The sequence below is a fragment of the Pieris napi genome, chromosome 21 (assembly GCF_905475465.1).
Source record: "Pieris napi chromosome 21, ilPieNapi1.2, whole genome shotgun sequence".
In the NCBI taxonomy this organism is placed as follows: Eukaryota; Metazoa; Arthropoda; class Insecta; order Lepidoptera; family Pieridae; genus Pieris; species Pieris napi.
The window spans coordinates 3,715,301-3,736,643 of NC_062254.1; the positions used below are offsets into that span (position 1 = coordinate 3,715,301).

Below are 21,343 nucleotides of genomic sequence, written 5' to 3' on the forward strand. Positions count from 1 at the left end.
AAGGCCAATATGGCGGCGCCTATAGTTCGCAGCAGCTGACCGTGTAGTGTATAGACTATTACTTAAAATGTGTATATAATCTAAATAATTGTTAATTATTATGTACGTACTCTCTAAGACACAGAGTTCAATAAAAATATTAGTTGGAGACTTAGTCTACTTTTATTATTTCCCATTATCATTCCAATTTTCCAAGTATAAAATTATGATTGTAAAGCGATTTTTATACCCTTGGTTGTGAAAAAAAGTTTCACTTTTACCGTGGATTCATAAAACCACACAATCCTTATTTTTCTTTATATTTATTAGATATATAATTATTATTGTATTTGTTTCAGATGTAACGAGGGCGCATCAATAATATATGACAATAAAACATAACTATGTAACGTATACAATTCTAAAGATAGAATAAATGCTTTGTGTACAGAGAAGACAATACGATTTTAATTCCACGAAGAGAATAATGAACGAAATGTGAGATAGATCTGGCTGAAATCAGATGTCTGTTGACATTATGGCTACGGAAGCACTGAGGCGAACTCGAACCGTTTCCATGGAAACCGGAGGGCTCCCATTGGCTACGTTTGCACTTCTCACTATCGTGGCTGGTAAGAACAATTTCATTAGGAATTTATTCAGCAAATTTAATAGTATGGGTTGCAATGTGAACTTTCACAGAGACAGAAATATTTCAAATTGGATAGTAAGCATTGATGCATGATGATTAATAATGTACGCTATAAATACATAATGTTATTTTTTACATAATATGTAATTTAATATATTTATTTTTCACGCAAGAAAAAGATATTTAAAGTTTGAAGAATTTTATTCTCTCACTATAACTTAATTATTTTACAAATTGCACGTAGACATCGGAGTTTTTTGAAACTTTAGTCTTCTGGAATCAGAATGTGCCCTTAAAATATATTATTATACTAGTTGACCCGGCAATTAATGTCGTTTTGCCAAGTATATTATTTCTAGGAAACATTTTTAAGTTCAATAAAAATAACTATTAACTATAGTAAAAAATTGTGGTTGATTGTAAAGGGGTGAGCATTAAGGGTTGTATGTAATTTTGTATGTTGTATCATAAAAAAATTAGCAGTGTTGGCCTAGTGGCTTCAGCGTGCGACTCTCATACCTGAGGTCGTAGGTTCGATCCCCGGCTGTGCACCAATGGACTGTCTTTCTATGTGCACATTTAACATTTGCTCGAACGGTGAAGGAAAACATCGTGAGGAAACCAATCTTAGACCCAAAAAGTCGACCCAGAAAGTCGAGGCACTGAAGGCTGATCACCTACTTGCCTATTAGATTTAAAAATGATCATGAAACAGATTCAGAAATATGAGGATGTAGCGCCAATGATTTATAATAAAAACAAAAAAAATTGTTTGGATACTTCTTATCACTTAGGGATTGGAAAGATAGACAGTAGCCGATTCTCAGACTTACTGAATATGCATAAAACATTTCATAAGAATCGATCAAGCCGTTTCGGAGGAGTATGAGAACGAACATTGTGACACGAGAATTTTATATATTAGATTGTATAAATATAACAAATACGATTTTGTTTTGAATTTATAACGGAGTCAAACCCAATTATAGAATATAGTGACGGACACCAACTGCTGTAACAAATTCATGTAATAAATCCGTATTATTCTATTTGAATATAGATTTTTTTTAAATTGCTAAAACATTATAAATAAACTAAGAGTACAAACGGTAAACCTGGTGCCTGAACCACACCACAGTACAAATTCCTTTCCAAAAAAAGACAAAAACTAAAATAATATTATGTACCAGCTAGCAGGTGTTAGATAAAATTGATAAGCTACGTTCTTAATGAACATGCCACAGAACAAGTCAGCTTTTAGGCTTACTAAACCACGATGAAAGGCTTAATATCCTGTCCAGTACCTCTTTACGCCTTTGAAAACATTAATTTTCACTTCCTGCCACCGAATAAATTAATGTGAGTGCCACTAAATCTTCCCTCGAAAGTCACCGGCCAATGTTCATTTTCGCCGCGTCTCTTACAAACTGTGCTTTAAATTAAAAACGACGATGCCAGCTTTATTCTCAATCTTTTAAACGATACTTTTGTCACTGTTATATTTTAATTAGAGTAATTAAATGTTGAATGTAGGGCAGGGCACGTTAAAATAATTTCAGCTATTCGCGGGCGAAATGAAATATTACAGATATTTTAGGTTCGGGGTTTTAAATTAAGGTTTTGAATTAAAATCGCATTCTTTAAGTGACATAATCTTTACGTAGTATAGATACTTGGTTTCCGTCGTCTTTCTACGCTTTCGAGAATTTAAAAATGTCGTGCCCTGCGAAACCGGGACCGATAGTTATTCATAACCATTAGCGTTATTATAATCAAGTAAATGCAATCCTAAATTAAAATCAATTTGCATTTAAGAAACAATTGACAACATTTTACCAATAAATTTTATATTTTACCTATGTGTTTATTAAGTAGTTTAGTACGCTTTCGAGAATGCGAGTTATTATACTGAATAGTTTGTTTGTTTATAAAACGTACATTGTAGGGGCTACCGATTCCTAAACAATTTTTATTTGTATAGAATGCTTATTTCACTACGAATGGGGATGATAATACAGAGCATCGTGAGGTGTCCATCAAACAAGTGAAAAACGAATAATAATAATTTAACTTTCACAACACGTACAGCCTTGCGATTCTGTAACTCACTTTTCGAACTCACACAGCGGTTTTCGCAGCGGCGGTTGCGCTCAAATCAGTCGTAAAGCTGACTGCTTTACGACCGCCGCTGCGAAAACCGCTGTGTGAGTTCGAAAAGTGAGTTACAGAATCGCAAGGCTGCTCTGTTCTTGTTACTTTTTAAGCGTTGTGTTATTCCTGTGCTAAGACTTCGCTCTTACTAACAAAACAGGTACTGCAATGTTCGCATGGAACAATAAAATGGACCGCTACATACATGATCGAACAAATTGTTGCACTTTAATGACTGTCTACGCTGAATGCAGTTTAGAAGCAATGTTGGCCCAGATTCTTCCACGTTGTCGGAACGCCCGACGTAACCCACCCGTACAGACGTTGCCTTAGCAGATTCCACGTTTAATTGAAAACACTTTAAACAACCTTCTTTTAATTCCATTAGGCGACCTCACAGAGGAATTCGCGTTATTTCATGTAAATAATTTGAAGGAGGTTATTGCGATTGTCAGCCCAGAGGTTGTTTGGTGCATTTTTATGTACGCGCAATTTAGGGTACGATTACTATAATAATCGAAGATGTCACAAATTGCTGATCATCTAATAACATTTTATTTACATCGTAATAACACAAAACAGGAGAAAAGTGAATAAATAAAGACAAAGGATGTTGGGATAACTGCTAAAAGCCAAATATAAATAATATATAAATTTTAAAATATAATACCGAACTTAAAACTACACTAAACTACTAAATAAAGACAGTATTTCCGAATCAATTCGACTTAGGGTACTTCAAGAAAAGAGCGTAACATTTCTTAAAAGGCCGGCAGCGCGCTTGCGAGCCTTCTGGCAGTGCGAGTGTCCATGGGCGGCGGTATCACTTAACGTCAAGTGAGCCTCCTGCCAGTTTGGCTCCTGTAACATTTAAAAAAATACATACAGGTAAAAATATATAATTTCATTGGTACAATGTTGTCGATTTTGACTTTATACGTACAGCAATATTTTACTCATTATAATATTACAGATGAACACTTATTCGCAGTTAGGGAAGCATTGAGAAAGACAACAACCAAAAATTTTGCTTTTCACAACCAACCAGACATGGAAAGAAATACAAAAAAGGTTTTATATTTTTATAAAACAAAAAAACCTGTTTTACTACCAAATAAGCAATGAAACACACGCAGCTGATGACCCAGAAAATGTAAAATAAATTAATATTTAATCCAAAAAGAAACAAATTCAAATATCATTTAATCATATAGGTCATTGTACACTTATGACTTGTCAGTAAAGAAATACATATTAATGCTTCTAATATTACATTTAATTACAATCAAGTAACATGATGCACTAATCATTGCATTATCTGTATGGAAATTACCGCCGTGTGGTGAATTTAATGCAATTCTATCAGAATGTAATTACAGACGGGCACAAAATACTGATAATTGAAATACAGAATCGGAACTTCAATTAGCGGAAATGCTTATAGGTGATAATGTGTTTTGATTAAAACTCGCGGGTATTTTGCCAGTGATTATTCCCGTAATTAGATAGTGATTTGCTTCTATAAGACCTGCCCTGCGATTCTGTAACTCACTTTTCGAACTTACACAGCGGTTTTCGCATCGGCGGTCGCTCTCAAATCAGTCGTGAAGCACTCATTTTATGATTTGGCACTGATTCCCACCTTGGGAGCTTGTAGTTTATTGTTTTTTTACTTTATGTTCGAAAAGTGAGTTACAGAATCGCAGGGCAGTCTAATAAGGTGGTATCGTAATACAGTGGAATCTCGATAACTCGAAACTTGTTAAGTCGAAATACTCAGTATGTCGAAAAAAATGCCGTTGATTTCCGCTGAACCCCTAAATACGCGGTATCTCGAATTATTTGGACTTTGTAACTCGAACAAAATGTTATTTCCCTACGAAGTATTGATATAATACATATTTATACTTTGTAACTCAAATTTCAAAAAGGAGACTAAGTCGTACTAAAATATAATGACGTTTTACTTGGAATTCCATGCAATAATAGCAATAAAATCCAAAATAAATGGTCGGGTTCGGAGCTTCTAATATATTGTGAAAAACTTAAGTTGAATTTTTATTCAAATTCGACTCTACAAATCGAAAAATACACTTAGAAATCGCACCTCTGTAAGTCGAAATTTCAGCAGTTAAATCATATATATCAAGTTCTTGTTAAGTAGAAAACTCGTTAACTCGATTTTTTGGCGTTCCCTTGACATTCGAGTTATCGCGATTCCACTGTATATGTTCATATTATAAATGTAACACAATAATGACACTTAATCGTTTAAAGTAGTGGCCAGTGAGCCCCCAAAATAATTTAAAAAACAAGAGAATGGTACAGTATCCGAGTGACGTTATAATTTCTAAACTATATGACTGTTTGACGCCTGACCCGTCATTAAACTTAACAAGATTCAAGGTTAATAGACGTGATTAATATAGTTTTAGAATAATTTCTTTGAACTAGTCGCCCGCGCGTTGCTATGGAAACAGGAAAGTGTAGTCTACAAGAGTTACTAAGGGTGAGATTTGACACGACTCAGTGTGAACTATAATAGTAGGTATATCAAAATTAATTAGATTTATGACAAGATTTAGACTTAGCGCGGCGGGATGCTATTTTGTTTTATTCCACATATTATTGAACTTTTTCAGTCACACTCTTCCTTTCTGAAGCTCGTGTTAGTGGCGGCATACTTCCTCCACTCTCCTCTATCTTCGGCAAGCCTCTGCGCCTGGTTTAACTGAGGTGTCTAATGTCATTAGATTAATGTGTGTGACAGCTGATATAGACTAACTCCATCTGCCACTATCTCTGTCTGACCTAATGTATGATTTATAATTTTTTAATACAAACGTATTAAAAAAAATAAGATGACTCATAGAATATTTTATACATTTATTTCCATCAAATTGATAACGTTGTAATGACATCAGCGTCGATCTTCAACTTCCTGGATCGATCAGGTAAAGGCCCTTTTAGCTCTTACCATCAGCCAGGTGCTGAGGCTTGCCGAAGACAGGGGAGAGTGTTGGGAATTGACCAGTGGGACTAGTGCTAGACAGGCTACTTCTAATTAATTTGCGACATTTGTTTTAAAATATGTGTTGTTTGGTGATTTGCTATTTTACAAGAGTACCGAGAGTTTTTTACGCCGGCTTTTTATCTCGGCCTACACCTTCTGTCTTCTTTGCCGATGAGTAGGGTTGCCTACAAATTCAAATTTAATGACGTGGAATAAGTGATACATGTATCTTATGTTACACAAACATAAACATATTTTTATTTTTTTATTGTGGAAGATAATAATTACATCACTAGAAATTAAGAGCACGGCTGAAGAAGATATCAGTGCTATAAACTATTATGTTTTTAAAAAGTGTTATAAACGACCTGTTCAACTATCCGTGAGTGAATAAGACAAACTGTGTCGTTAAAGTGAACATTGAGTGAGGCTCGCAGTTATTAATTTTCATTCTGCTGAAACATGAAAAACTTTTGACGTTACATTTTTGACACTAGATAGATTTATACAGCTTTTGTTTGGGGAAGAATCGCTGAATGTTTTGCTTTTGTCAAATAAAGCTATAACTTAAACGTGATTTCTCTAAAAGCTTTTTTATCTATGGTTAGTTCTTATATAAACGAAAGTATTGGTTTTCGGAAAACTACTATTATATTTTACGAGTAATTTTAATGTTTAATTATATTTATAATAAAAAAACGATACGTTTTGGAAACTATGCGGTAGGAATATAGGAATTAAATAATCGTTAAATTGTATTTTATTATTATTAAGCCTTAATTTATTTCCAACCTTATAAAAATAAAATATTTTAAATTTAAAGTTTAGTTTTTGGTTGGGTCTTTATTGTTGGGATGGAACACCATCTTGGGTATAGGCCTTCTCCAGATTGTGCCATTCTTTTGTTTTTCGATATTTCCATTCATTGCTCGCTACAGCTATGATATCCTCAGACTTTTTTGGTCTACCTATTCGCCGTTTAAAATACGGATTGTACTTAAAACTTACATTCAATAACACTTAATGACGTGAAAAAAAACTTTATTTCTTAACCTAAATTAACAGCTATGTGTGTGTATGAATAATTTATTTATTCCATGGGTTTAAAAGTCTGAATGCACTGTCATATTGTGTCAATGCTGTGTTAAAAAGAAACGCACATATCGCATTAGAACAGTGTCACCATTACTGTTATGGTTTTTATTATAAGCTACTAGCAAACTCGGCGAACTCCGTTTCGCCACCAGATGGCTTCGTTTTATGTAACATTTCGTTTGGTGATCCCGCTTTTCTGTTGAAATTTTATAATATAAACCTCACGGAGCCCAAGATCTTTCCAACGAATGCAAAACCGTGGAAAACGGTTCGTGCGTTCTGGAGTTATAGCGTCAGGAAGGAAAACCCGACTTATTTTTATATTATAAGCTATAAAAGCCATGAAGATCGATAATACAAACAGTATCAAGGAAAGTAAAAATCCAGAAATATAATTAAAACTCCAATGGACCGGAAACTTATCAAGTTGTCGTATGTCAGGGTAATTTTAATTTTATGAATCGTTGCTTAATTGAAAAATTAATATCACATCCACAACCGAATTTAATTTTTAATATAAAAGACAGTATACGTATTTATAATTTAGACTTGAATATATTGATTTAACTTTTGTTTGGCCCATTTAGAAATGATTATTAATACTTTATTTAATTATGGACAAACAAGCAGGCTTCAGGCAGGGGTCACTTTTATAAACATTCTAAGCGCCACCAATAGTCCCCAGTACTGCCAGGTGCCTGCATGTTCTCAGCCGTAGAAAGGTCTTTGCTATATACCGACATCGATCCCCATCACAATAATGAGTTTTCGTACCGACCCAATGTAACATCAGTGCTACGGAGAGTGAACTACCTATGTATATATTATATCGCACTTGCATACAAAAACGTCGGGATCGGCATCGCTATTAAGTGCATAGTAAGGACACTGCTCTGCATTGTATTCTGTGGAATATTTCAAAAGAATATTCTCTTTACAGTAGAAATACAAGGATAATTTTGTAGATCAGCCTTGCGATTCTTTAACACACTTTTCGAACTCGCACAGCGGTTTTCGCAGCGACGGTCGCGCTCAAATCAGTCGTGAAGCAGACATTTTACGATTTTGCATTCTGATAAGGAGGGAGCTTGTAGTTTATTGTTTATATATATATGGCAAGGCAGGTCCCAGTCTATGTTATCTCGGATAGTGGGAACAAAAGTTATTATGTTGCATTATTCAAATTGATAATTTTAGGTATGTTGCGTTTTTTAAAAGATCAGCAACGCACTTACTAAGTTCAGGCGTTGGGTGTTCATGGGTCACCCTATCAAACTTCCCTTTACAAAGTCTTTGTTCTATTTTTAGGTTAGTATAACTCAATGTTGTTAGATGTTGATTTAGAAAAATGCATCGGGGCTGTGATATACGGGTCAAAGTCTGTATGAAACGTAACAAAATTGGAACAATAAACTGTTCAAACATTGCGGTGAAAGTACGAGGGGTTTTTGGAAAACTATTCTTATAAAAAAAATTGGTTCAACGTTACGCAATATATAAATACATTTTCTAGCATTCGCTAATCAACCTTAAAATTAGCTTTAATTTTTGATGTGAAACTTCTGAGGCGCATGAGGGTAAATTTTTTACGGATGAAACGAAAATGTGCAACGTTTTTGTCGAAGAAAAGGGAGAGAGCGATTGAGACCGACTGAGAGAGAGTGGGCGAATTACTTTATAGAAATTCTATTTTTAAAATTACAATTTCGTAAAGAAAATTTATGAAATATTCGTATTTTATATTTTATGCAAAATTATTTATTGATAATCCTCAAATGAGGAATTGTAAATTAAAATGTTTTTATTATCGAAGAAATACATGTAAAAAAAAAATAAAAAATAATTTCTATTAATTTTCGACACTTTTAATATGTTAATGACAATCGACTTCATTAAATTCCTAACATATCTACCTTTTTCCCTCCCTCTAAGTCTCGGAAATCTAAAGTTTTAGATTTGTATAAATATGAACAAGACTTAAAAATTGGTGTGTACTTTGACGCACACATTTTTTTTTTGTTTTTAGTTAAGTAATTGTATAGTTCTATATCGTTTATTAAAAATATATATAAGTATTGTGTATCTCGTAACGTAATATATAGATTATTCCTTAAAAAAGCCTCTACTCTTTCATAACTTGTAAAAGTCTTTTCATGATGCATACCAAGAGAATTACAGAGGTAGACTTAATAGACAAAATAATGCTTCAATAACAGTACTAAGTTCTCAGCTTAACTATCGGGGGAGGAGAGTCGGTCCGTGGAATTTGTGTCAAAGTAGCACATTGTAGGATAACTGGCAGATAGTACATTGGCTGGGATCTAAAGTTCTATAACTTGCAAACGAGACAGTTACAGCGAGCACTTTTAATTGTCTCAGAATAACAGGCTCGGATTCGCTTCAATAACCTTTTATTGGCCTCCAAGACACAATGCAAGATTGTTTTTCGCTCAATATGATTTATTATCGTATTAATTTCATTTTCAAATCGAACAACATAATAGTAGTAGCAATGTATATCCTAGTGCAGATTGATAGTTAACTTGTAATTAATATAATAACAGGCTCAAATTCGCTTCAATAACCTTTTATTGGCATCCAAGACATAATGTAAGTTTGTTTTTCACTCAATATGATTTATTATCGTATTAATTTCATTTTCAAATCGGACAACATAATAGTAGTAGCAATGTATATCCTAGTGCAGATTGATAGGTAACTTCAATAACAAATTACATAGGTTAACGGACCTTTTTCAATTTCCGTTGAGTGAACTGTCAAAAGTTCTATTATTTGTTAGTGCCTATAGTAGTTAGTTAATTTCTTGTAATTTTTATTATGTAATTATGTGTTTAAATTTCTTGTTTGTTTTTGTTTCGTCTATAAATTTTATTCACTTATTGTGCACTCTTGTCAATTTAGGGTCGCTCGGCAGGAGTGTTTCTATAAATAAATTAAAAAAATAAAACCTTTTATTGGTTTCCTTTTTCCGCTCGATATGATTTACTATCGTTTTAATTTCCTTTTCAAATCGAACAATAGAATAGTAGTAGCCAAGAATATCCTAGTGCAGATTGATAGGAAACTGGGGATTAAGGTTTGCAATTTGTTATATGATTTTAGTTTTTGTATATCTACCTACCGTCAACGCAACTATATTGTCTCACTTATTTATTATTATTAATTATTTAGTAATTGCCGTCATTACCCATCTCTGCATTAATTTAATTGATATTTTAATTATTGTAAAGATTTGGTGTGTAAGCTACACCAAATTTTTACAATACTATGTTTTCCTTCACCATACTAGATAGTGTTAATTACTTATATAGCACGCTTAAATAACCACTATAATATATTCACAGACTTATACCACAGATAGCGGAAGCGCACTCAAAGCTCCACAGATAACGGAGATGCCGGCTTTCAAATTAAGCGCTATAATCGGAAAAACATATTCAATTCAATTTTCGAATGATTTACCGTTGTAAATGATACATAGAATGGCGGAAATCAACGCGTAGTTGCATAGGGATTAATTGATGCGGGTTGAATAATGACGTGATGTCCGTACCACGATTTCGTATCCGGCTAATTTGACGGACCAGATAAAGCATTATTAAATGAACGTCGATTTCAGCTGTTTTCATTATTTATCCTGTAATATAAATCATGTACATTTATTTTTTGTTATGTATATTTATTACATAACTTAGGAAAATGTTTATACTAAGTTTGTGTCTAATCTAATCTTTGAGTTAAAGACGTAGCTGTTTTGTTAGTTGGTGGTTTCTACTGTCTTTCTTTGTTTATTTTTTTCTAGTCTGTTCTTCCTTTATTTTATCTTGTAAATCAATAAAAAGTCCTGAAAAAGAAAAAATAGAAAATTATTATTCATTTAAAATCAATGGATGAATTGTATAGTAATGGCTTTGTGTAAAGGATTGAAATAATTTGCTACGTATAAAATATATTAACCTTTTTACAAAAGTAATTTCGCACATATTAAATATATCAGCTCCAATTAATATTAAGCTCGAAATCCAATCTAAATTCTACGAATCGATTTTTTTTTAAATCATCTAACATTTCGGAGAAGTTATTTGTAGTTGAGCATCATCTTTGAACGTCAAGACAGAATATAACGTTTTTAAGACAATTTTCCGCGCTCCATTTTTATTGAAAAGCACATCGTTGAATTTTCGAACCAGTACGACGTCTTTTGAGAACGGAGCGTAAAAATTTATGAGCAAATGAGCCTCCTGCCCCCTGTTCTATAAAAAAAATCTTAAAAGACCGGCAACGCACACCATTTTTGACAGTTATAAAAAGCTATTACGTCTTAATAAGATGAAATTAATTGTGATGTCCATTCATCGATTTTTCCTCACATTTTTCTTTATTTAAATTGTCACTTGATTATGGATAATTAATTGATGAATCAGAAAGTAACCTAATTAACACGAGTACTTACGTGCTAATAATATGTGATATAATGCGTGATAGCTGATATTTGCTAAAAAGTTGAAAACGATCATAAATCCATACATTAGGTTCTTGCATTAGGCCAATTTGCCGAAAACATTCAGCTGTCCGAATTTCGGCCACAAGGCCATTAATCGTTCCGATGTCACAGTATGGGACATTTAGTGTGACCCTTTTTAAGCGCAACCTTTTCCATTCACTCCTAATCACCGTACAAATAAAATAAAAAATCCAAACGTATATCCTAACTTCATAAGCCATTTTTTAAGGTCTTTCGAGTTGATAATTCAAATTGTAATACCCGATTTGACCAAAACAATACCTAAACAACATAACTGTAGTTCTAGAAATTTTAATATATACCTTTCAAAGCTATAAAGGTTAGAAATAAGAATATACAAAAATATTACTAGAGTCAGATGTTGGTATGTAGCTACTAAAAAGGTAGGCTAAGTAAAAAAAAGTGCGAGCGCACAAAGTACACATGTCAGAAGTGAAACTTCTTTGTAAATTAATTATAACTAAGGTAAAAGCCCCAATAGATGATCATGTACCGGTATATGATCACTCCATGTATTTGTATATATAATACGTGCTAATGATAATATAAATAAATAACAATCTGCGTTTACTGCACAATTGCCATCTAAAGTTCTAATATGTTACTCCTAAACGAATACGAGTACATCAACCAATAGCGTGTATTTTTCTTGATCTCCCTTACTCTCTCTCTCAATCTTTCTCACTATAGCTCTCTCCCACCTCTTACTCCTTGGCACTGAGCGTGATGCGACGTTAGCCCTTTCTCACTCTCTCTCAATCGGTCTCAATCGCTCTCTCCCTTTTCTTCGACAGAAACGCTGCACATCTTCGTAGCGCTAATATTATTATTATTGCGTTTCATCCGTAAAAATTTTACCCTCATGCGGCTAAAGAACTTTCACATCGAAATATATTAAGGCCAAATAACGTTCGCGGGGGCAGCTATTAATATAATAAAATATAAACATTTGTATTTTTGTAACATAATATCAAAAACTGGACCGAATCAAAGAACTCTTTACCCATTACAATGCTTCATTATCCCCAAATAACATAGTCTATATTTATTTTCAATTATTTTAATTACGTCCCTCTCACTCCGTTGGTTCTGCGACTCAAAAAGTGTCTTGCCCTCGGGGACACTTCTAGCGCTCTCTGTCCTGTGCTACCCGCAAATTGCTGGCTTTCAGTGCCGGCCCATGCGCTCATATTAGGGCGCCAACGTAGCCGTACGTCAGCTAGTTTAAAAAGTATGAGGATGTTTAAAAATTTGTGAGCCACATACAACAGTGTACACATAACTGCAAACCTCAATTTTATATTGAATTTAAACGACATTTTGCTGTCAGTCCATTATATCTTTAGATCACGTATCAATGAAAATGCTGATCACACGCGGACCAAAATGTAAATTAGAGCGAGATAATTATGTGATGCTGTGTACGGACCAATAATTATTGTTTGCGAACCGCGGCGTGTTGATCTTGATGCCTATTTAATATGCGGCGGTTAGAGTATATTGACATAACTATTTAGTTATTTAACTAGCTAAATTTGTATTTAAACTACATACAATAATTACAAAACTAATTTTGATTTAAAAACTTTACTGGACTACTTTAAGGCTGTGTGAGTGATAAAACGTTAAAGTAAAAAATAAAAAAAAATCTGAATTTCCATCTAGATTCTGCAATAATGTAAAAGTTGATTAAAATAGAAACCTTTGTAATGGGATTGTGGCAAGTGGATGGGAAATTCAAAGAGAGGTGAGTACATGTGTTTTCATGGAATTTTCCAATGTTTCCAGCTAAAGTCATCAATAGGACTGTAATAATAATTGATGACAACACATGTACATTTGCGAACCGTATACAATTACCGCCATGTTTATTTTGAACACGAAAATTAATTTAATTTCTACAGCCATTGAATAATGCCAGGTGTCTGTAATGTGGATGTTTTATTTTCAAGAGGCTAGAATCTTGATGTATTTTTCTATATGCAATAACATTTGCTTGTAGGCAAACATCGTGTGACTGGCTTATCTTAGACCCAAATAGATATGTATCTTACCTATGATCAATTAAATATAATATATAATGATTAATTAAACAAATCCAAAATGCGTCTATGGTTATGGGACTAATTATAGGATAATGTATGATCTGATAACTATTAAGAGTGATAACATAAATAAATCGATGGAGCTAGAACCTTTTTAGGTCTGGGCTTCAGAATTCTTTATCTGTTTCATGATTATTTGTTAATCTAATAGGCAAGTAGGTGATCAGCCTTCTGTGCCTGACGCTTGCCGTTGACTTTTTGAGTCTAAAGCTTTCCTCACAATGTTTTCCGTCACCGTTCGAGCGAATGTAAAATGCGCACATAGAAAGTAGGTGCACAGCCGGGGATCGAACCTACGAACTCAGGGAGGAGAGTCGCATGCTGATGCCACTAGGCCAGCACATTAAATTAAACATTACGAGGTATATTAATTATCGAACGAAAAAACAATTTAAATAACGAAGCTATAATTAAAGAACATAATTCTTGCAAAGTTATACAAAAGCAGCTGTACACGTTCACAAAACAGTTGCAATTGAACACATTAATAGTAGGTTTATTGCAAAGCGCAGTGCTGATATTAAAGTGATAACTTAGGGTGTATTGCAGGTCAGCTCCAAGGCCCGGGATATAGTGAGCCTGAGCCAGAATTTCTCGCCCCGCTGGATAATATTACTGTCGCTATGGGACGTGACGTGCGCTTCACCTGTACTGTCAATCATTTGGGCACTTACAAGGTAATTTATTAATATTATTTAAAATTTTAACTCGCTCTTACGTTCTGCTGGTTCGAATTGTTGTTGTCTAATCCTTATTGAAGAAGCTATATTAACTGCAACGTAAATATATTTTTTAGTTTTGTCTTTAAACAATGAATGATTATTTTTATATGTATGTTTTTGTATAAGGTAACGAAGTGTAAATGACTAATATAAAAACATTGTACCTAGCATACTAGCTAGCCTTTGCTTCATTTCAATAAGTTTACGATATTTCAAATTATTATATATTAGTACCTTTTATATAAAATTTAATACATAATTCTATATAATCTTAAACAGATATTACAAGTTATTGAAAAAATTATAAGTTATTGAAAGTATATGACCTTACAATATAAGTCTTACTTCTATATTCTATATATAAGGTACCTATATAATTATAATTATAATAATTTTTAAAAGGCCGGTAACGCACTCGCAAGCCCTCTGGCAATAGTGTTCATGGGGGGTAGTATCACTTAACATCAGTTGAGTCTCCTGCCCGTTTGACCCCTGTTCTATAAAAAAATATATGGTTTAAGCCTAAATGAATCAGGCAGTACAATAAGTACACATTGTAATTTAGCTTTAATATAATATTTAAGGGTAATGTTTACGTAAAACTTTGCGCCATTGTGACACAATACAATATGTATCGCGAACAAAGCCATAGACTTCTCTTAGTTGGAAACTAGCTCTGTCACATTAGTCGATAAAAACTTCGTCTCTTGAACTCCACTCCTTTTTTCTGGCTAAAACTTACAGCCAATTTTAGTATTGACTATTTACAAAATCTATACAAGAATTAAGGGCCGTAATGCATAATTTCTAAGCCACTCCGTTATTTGAGCTATAGTTAGGAAAATTATAAAAAAAAATCAAAACCACGCTATGCAATAAATTATAACATATAACTTACTACTCAACTGTAAATTCAATTACATATTAGACTTAATGGTTTAGCCGGAGTAGAATGGTTTAGTATAGCAAAGGACAGCTCATAAAGATGGCGACATTTGGAGGAGAGCTTGTGTTTTTTGAGAGACAAGTAAATAGTTAATAATGTATAAAGTAAAAACTTCTCTAGAATAAGTAAAGTATGGCTTATTGTATTAATCTACATAAGCTATATAGCCTATATTCTATTTAAAAACTATATATTAATTAACTTAATATAATACGCACGTTGTACTTAGGTAAATTTAAAATAAGTAGTAACTGATCGATTATTTTGTAGGTGGCCTGGTTAAAATCGGACACAAAGGCCATTCTAGCGATGAATACTCATATGGTGAACATCGATTCTCGCCTGTCAGTCACACACAACGGACACAACACTTGGAAGCTGTATATAAGTAGCGTCGAGCCCAAGGACTCGGGGACTTATATGTGTCAAATCAACACAATTCCAATGAAGAGTCAGGTATGTGAAATTAACCGCAAATTAATTAGTAGTCTAGCACTAGTCCCAGGCCCTTTTATCAACTAGATAATCGTTAACTTTATAGTAAGCCTTTTTATACAGCTTTTCTTTAATACATTTATTAAATTTATTAAAAGGCAGAGATAAAAGAGCCTCTAGGATTTTATTAAGGAAGAGTATCCCTTTTACCAAAAAAGAGAACAACTTAGATAGTCTAGTACGGGGAAATTGCAGCCTGCGTTTGTTCCGAGTATTAACATTGTGCGTATGTTCTATTCTAGTAAACTTATCACAATTTTTATATATATACGTAATATTTTCATAAATATATTGAGAGGGAAAGGTAAGTATATTCATTTCATTGAATTTATCTCTCAGAGATTCCCTACATTTTAAATTATAGATTGCACGAATAGCCCTCTTCTGCAGGATAAAAATAATTTGCCTTCTGTCCCAAGATTTTTTGGTTTTAATTTTCCCACACAACTAACGCACCCATTTGTTTTTCATACTAACAATTATCGTTATATTCCAACCAATTTACCCAAAAGAATGTTCTACTGGTGAAAATCGCATGAAAATGCGTGTAGTAGTGTTTATGTTTATCATGAATACACAGATGCAGCGGACATTTTAAATATGTAGCAAGACTGAATGGGTTTGAATGAAAGTCTATCATTGAAGTCGTCGATAAACGTAGATATTTTTTATATTCAATCTGAAATGTTAAAAGCTTTTTAATACAAGGTAAGACTAGTAAATGTCTTGGAGGAGGCTTTTTGTATTTCATTTCTCTATGCTAATGCAATTGTTCGATGTCGAGCTGGCGGAGAATTGTCGAGGCACTTCTGATGATTGTCGATACTGTTAGCAATTTAAAATGATGCATCTCTAATTTTGCACCGCTTAAACTCGAGAATTATTTAAAATTTATACCATGGGCGCAGTGGCGTAACAATAGGGTGGCAGGGCTGGCAAGAGATATTATGTTCTATGGATGAATTTGAAGTCTCCAATACGCATTGGGCTAGCGTGGGGACTACAGACCATTCCCTCTCGCCTAAGAGAGGAGTGGGAACATTAGTGGAACATATACAACGTGTAATTGAGTACTCTGAAAATCTTGAAGTTCGATTTTTACTGATAGTTACGCCACTGCATGGGAGTTCTGTTTAAAAAGTACCATTAATAAAAGTAGTCCTATAAGAGAGGTTTCGTACTAATTCTTAAAAGGAAATGCACTTGTGAGCCTTAACGGGCATGGGCGGTATCACTTAACAGGTGAGCCTCCTGCCCGTGAGGCCACTGTTCTATAAAAAGTAGGATAATAAAAATATATGAATCTTAGTCACAATGTTATTCTATTTGTGTCTGATTCACATGATATATATATATATATATATATATATATATATACACATATATATATATATATATATATAACGAGTTGTATTATCAGTTACCAAAAGTTTCAATAAAAATTATATTAATTCGGTTTTTTTTCTATATTTACGATGATTAGCAAAGGGAAATTCTTTAAGCGAGTAAAGGTTATTAGCTACTTCCAGTTTCTCGGCATCACTAGAAAGCTAATTATATTAAAATTTATGCAATATAGACGACTCAACGCTGCCTTAGATTTTAATATTCAGTTTTATATTATCGATTCATTCGCTACAAGACGCTCAATATAAGGAAACGTTGATTTTCATACTAAAATTGTACAAAAACGTGACTGTAATTTGTATTCATTAAACACTGGTAGATTATGAAATTTTCCCAAATATTATGCATTTAACATATAGGTTATATAAAAATATTCTCATAAGTTAACTTTACGTTATAAAAAACCATTAAAAAATCAGTGGCGTCTATCTAATAGGAAAGTAGGTTATCAGCCTCCTGTGTCTGACAAACTTTTTGGGTGTAAGGCAAGCCAGGCAAGATATTTTCCTTCACCGTTTGAGGGAATCTTAAATGCGCACATAGAAAAAAAAACGTCCATTGGTGCACAGCCGGGGATCGAAGCTACAACCTCAGTGATGAAAGTCGCACACTGAAGCCACTAGACCAACACTGTACGAACTATAAGTTATAACATTCATTATTTATTCGGCTACCTGCACTATACAACGACTTTTTTTCAACACTAGACATATTCAATTCGCATCTCTTTCAAAGATATCATTAAAGCACCAACATTTAAAGAATATAAGGTCACAAAATGTTTTCACACAGGCTTTTTTTTTTCTTTATGGCTCTGGCACGGTTTGTGCATTAGCCAGCGTCAAGTATAAGATTTTTATAATTCGTGCTTGCCTTAGAAATTCGACCGTGTCCTCCATGTACGGTTTAAGCACTCGCCCGGTACCGCACAACAGTCCCCAAGGCCGAGAACAAATTTAAATTAAATTAAAACTTGCCCTCGAACCGGGAATCGAACCCGGTACCCCTCACCTAGCTGCCACTTAATAAGACCGCTAGGCTATGAGGCCCCATTCACACAGGCTTTAGCTACACACACACCCTTCACGCATTCTCTCTGTATATATAATTGTTTAGTCTACAAACATTTTAATTGGCATTTCGATTTACAAATTATTGTGTATTATAGTTAAGAGTTATCTAAATAAATAATAAGGTTGAAGAACGACTTTTAGTCTTTTTTATTTTAACGAATAATAACAAAAAAAACAGTGTATTTTTGTATAAATCGTGGTGTAATAATATAGTCTGTGTCAAGCCGTATTAAAACGTCAATCAAACAAATCTAGCATCATAACCTGTCATTTTAGATTTCGATTTTAGATACGCCTAAATAAAGACATTCGCGCGAAAAGAAATTTACATAACTTTGACAATGTCATGTTAACTTTTCCATATTCTGTAACAGCCATTAGAGAAAACATTTTACACAAATCTCACGCTAAATTTCAAGCATCAAAAAGTTTTATGCAAAATACTACTTTGATATCACTTTACGTGTGGATGTACAAAGAAACATGCATTTTGTGCGACTTGTTATTTAGAAATTCCGAATGTAGGGCAAAATGAATTGTGAGCCTTGAAAAAAATATTTTTGCATTTTACCGCCTTTTTGCGATATCAGTTTATGCGTGAAATTTATTTTTTATAAAGAATTATCATTCGGGCATTTATTTATTTATTTATTTATTAACACTTCGTTGCAAAAAACAAAGAATGAAACACAATACAAAAAAATTATAAGGGATGCAACGGGCGGCCTTATCGCTAATAAGCGACCCTAGTTAAAAAAAAAGAAACATGATGCGTGCGAGAAGTGCAGAACCAAATGTTATATAAAAAAAAATGTATATACATAGTACCTTAATCTAAAGTAATACAAAAAAAAAATATTAACAACAGACTAAAAACTTAAAAGCTAATCTTACAAATACATGGACAGCAAATAGTGATGTAAAAGGAAACATAAGATTTATACAAGTCACGATTGATCAGGATAGGATAAGGTTAAGAAATGATTATACAGAAGAGTTTTAAAAGATGACAGAGAGGTAGCCAATCGTACGGAGGCATCAGCCTTAAACTAAATTATTAGTGAAACCATTTTTTAAATTGCCTTTTCACTGAGACATCAGTGGACATTGTAATGTCCAATAATCTTATATTGTAATCTAGACCAATAAGTAATTTAAGTATTATCTAAATTAAGTAATAAAGATATTATGTTAAATAAGAAAGTGTCCGACAACACGTTTTCCTTCTGTTCTTTTTGGTTGACTTACTTGACCTACGCCCTCTGCCCCATCTAGGGGTTATAGGACATAACCCCTAGATGGGGCAGAGGGCGTCCAGAGTAAGCCAACATTGCGTTGAGGCCAGGTATGCTAGGGACACGCTTCTACTTTCTTTGCGGTTTCCAATCAAGCGGCTGCTCTTCTCTTCTTTCTTTATGGTCGATTATTAACCAAAATAAACCAGTTGAAAGGTTGATACAGTTTTATGATCATAAATAATTAATATAATAATTCATTATATTATAGTTAAAATAGTGTGTAGTAGTAAATGAAGTTTTATAGAATTTATATAATTCATAAAAACTTATAATATTGAGTTAAATCAATCTATTTAAAATAAAATTGACTATTATAATACATTAGTAATGTTTATAATTATGCTATTAAAACATTTCTTAAGGAGTAATAACAAAAGAGGTGGTATAGATAATTGCAGCAAATACTTAAATGTAATGTGTAATTTGAACTTTTTAAACTACAAACTTTGGAAGTTGTTCTCAATATTTTGCGCAATAAGCTATCTTAACTTGATTGAGAATCTAAGCAGAAATTAATTGAATTTACATCGAAAGGTAAACTTAACAACAAAAGTTTTTCTGAAGTGGCGTTCTAATGAAATGTTTTTGACTGAACTCTCATGTACGCTCATTTTTATATGCTACTAGCAGACCGGCCAAGCGTTGCTGTGGCTAAGGTTTTTTTATAATACATATTAGTAAACTATTCAAGGGAAACGGTAGGAGGACTCATGTGAAAGGTAGATGGGTAACGTTGGTACTTTTAACACAGCGCCATCTGTTAAATTTGTATCAAATAATAAACAAATATTTGTAATAAAATAATATTGCGGGTATAAAAATATATGTAAGCTATCCTTTCTTTTAAGTTAGATCAAACTGCACACTGTGTGCAAATTTGATTGATATCGGTTCGGTAGTTTAGGAGTCCATAGCGGACAAACAACGTGACACGTAATTTATATATATTAAGATAATTAAAAAACTTTATGCAGTACAATATACCAAAACTTAAGCTTATACATTTGATATATAACATTGGATAGTCATTCGGGTGAATTGGATTTTTACGCACCTTTGACAACATTTATTAATGATTACTTAAAGACAAAGGTATACTTTTGTTTACCGATGAGCGACCGAAATCTCCACTGATTATCGTGAATTCTTCAATTACAAAGGCGTACTGTAGTGACCTCTGAAGTGACCCGCGTGAGACGCTTGACATTTATTAAGTTATTTACCTTAGCGGTGTAACATTGTGACGATAGGTACGGGTCGCTCGGAATTTTGTGAAGGAATGCAAGCATTTGCAAAGGGGTGGAATGTGACCGCGACGTCTTCATGCGAAACAAGTTTCAAGCTAACGCTCCCTCGTTTGTGGAGAATGGCACGATTAACATACATGTTTTGCCGTTCGTTTTAATGCGGGAAGTATTGTATTGGCACGTTTGCCGCGCCGCTAAGTTTTGTAATTATATTTATCTTGCTTAAGTGGGTGTACTGGAATAATAATTGGTATCATTTGTAGGTTTCAAATGTCGTTTAGAATTAATTTATATTTTATACTAGCTATGTGGTACGTATGTTGCCGTAGTCATATTATAAATTAAAAGCCAGTGACCGTGCAAAGTGAAGCACGTGACTGTATTTTAATTTCACTTTACTATACAGGAAGTAGTTTAAGAGCGTACAAATTCTTAAAAGGCCGGCAACGCACTTGCGAGCCCTGTGCTGGTTGACATCAGGTGAGCCTCCTGCCCGTTTGCGTTCCGATAAAAAAGTGTATTTTCATATAAATATATTAAATATAAAATCTAGATTTTAGTTTTGGCTAGAATTTAGTTTTATTAGGTTACTTGAGTAGGGTTGATAGTCAATA

General features: G+C 33.4%; 1 protein-coding gene across 1 annotated transcript in view; it reads left to right on the top strand.

The window, feature by feature from the left end:
* The window catches only part of LOC125060449 (lachesin-like), a 70,628-nt gene that overhangs the window by 14,595 nt on the left and 34,690 nt on the right, over positions 1–21,343 (top strand). Inside the window, exons 2-4 of the mRNA XM_047665355.1 lie at positions 339–611; positions 14,091–14,218; positions 15,480–15,665. Coding sequence (XP_047521311.1) covers positions 503–611; positions 14,091–14,218; positions 15,480–15,665 — 423 coding nt within the window. The 5' untranslated portion in view covers positions 339–502. The remainder of the gene's footprint in view (positions 1–338; positions 612–14,090; positions 14,219–15,479; positions 15,666–21,343) is intronic.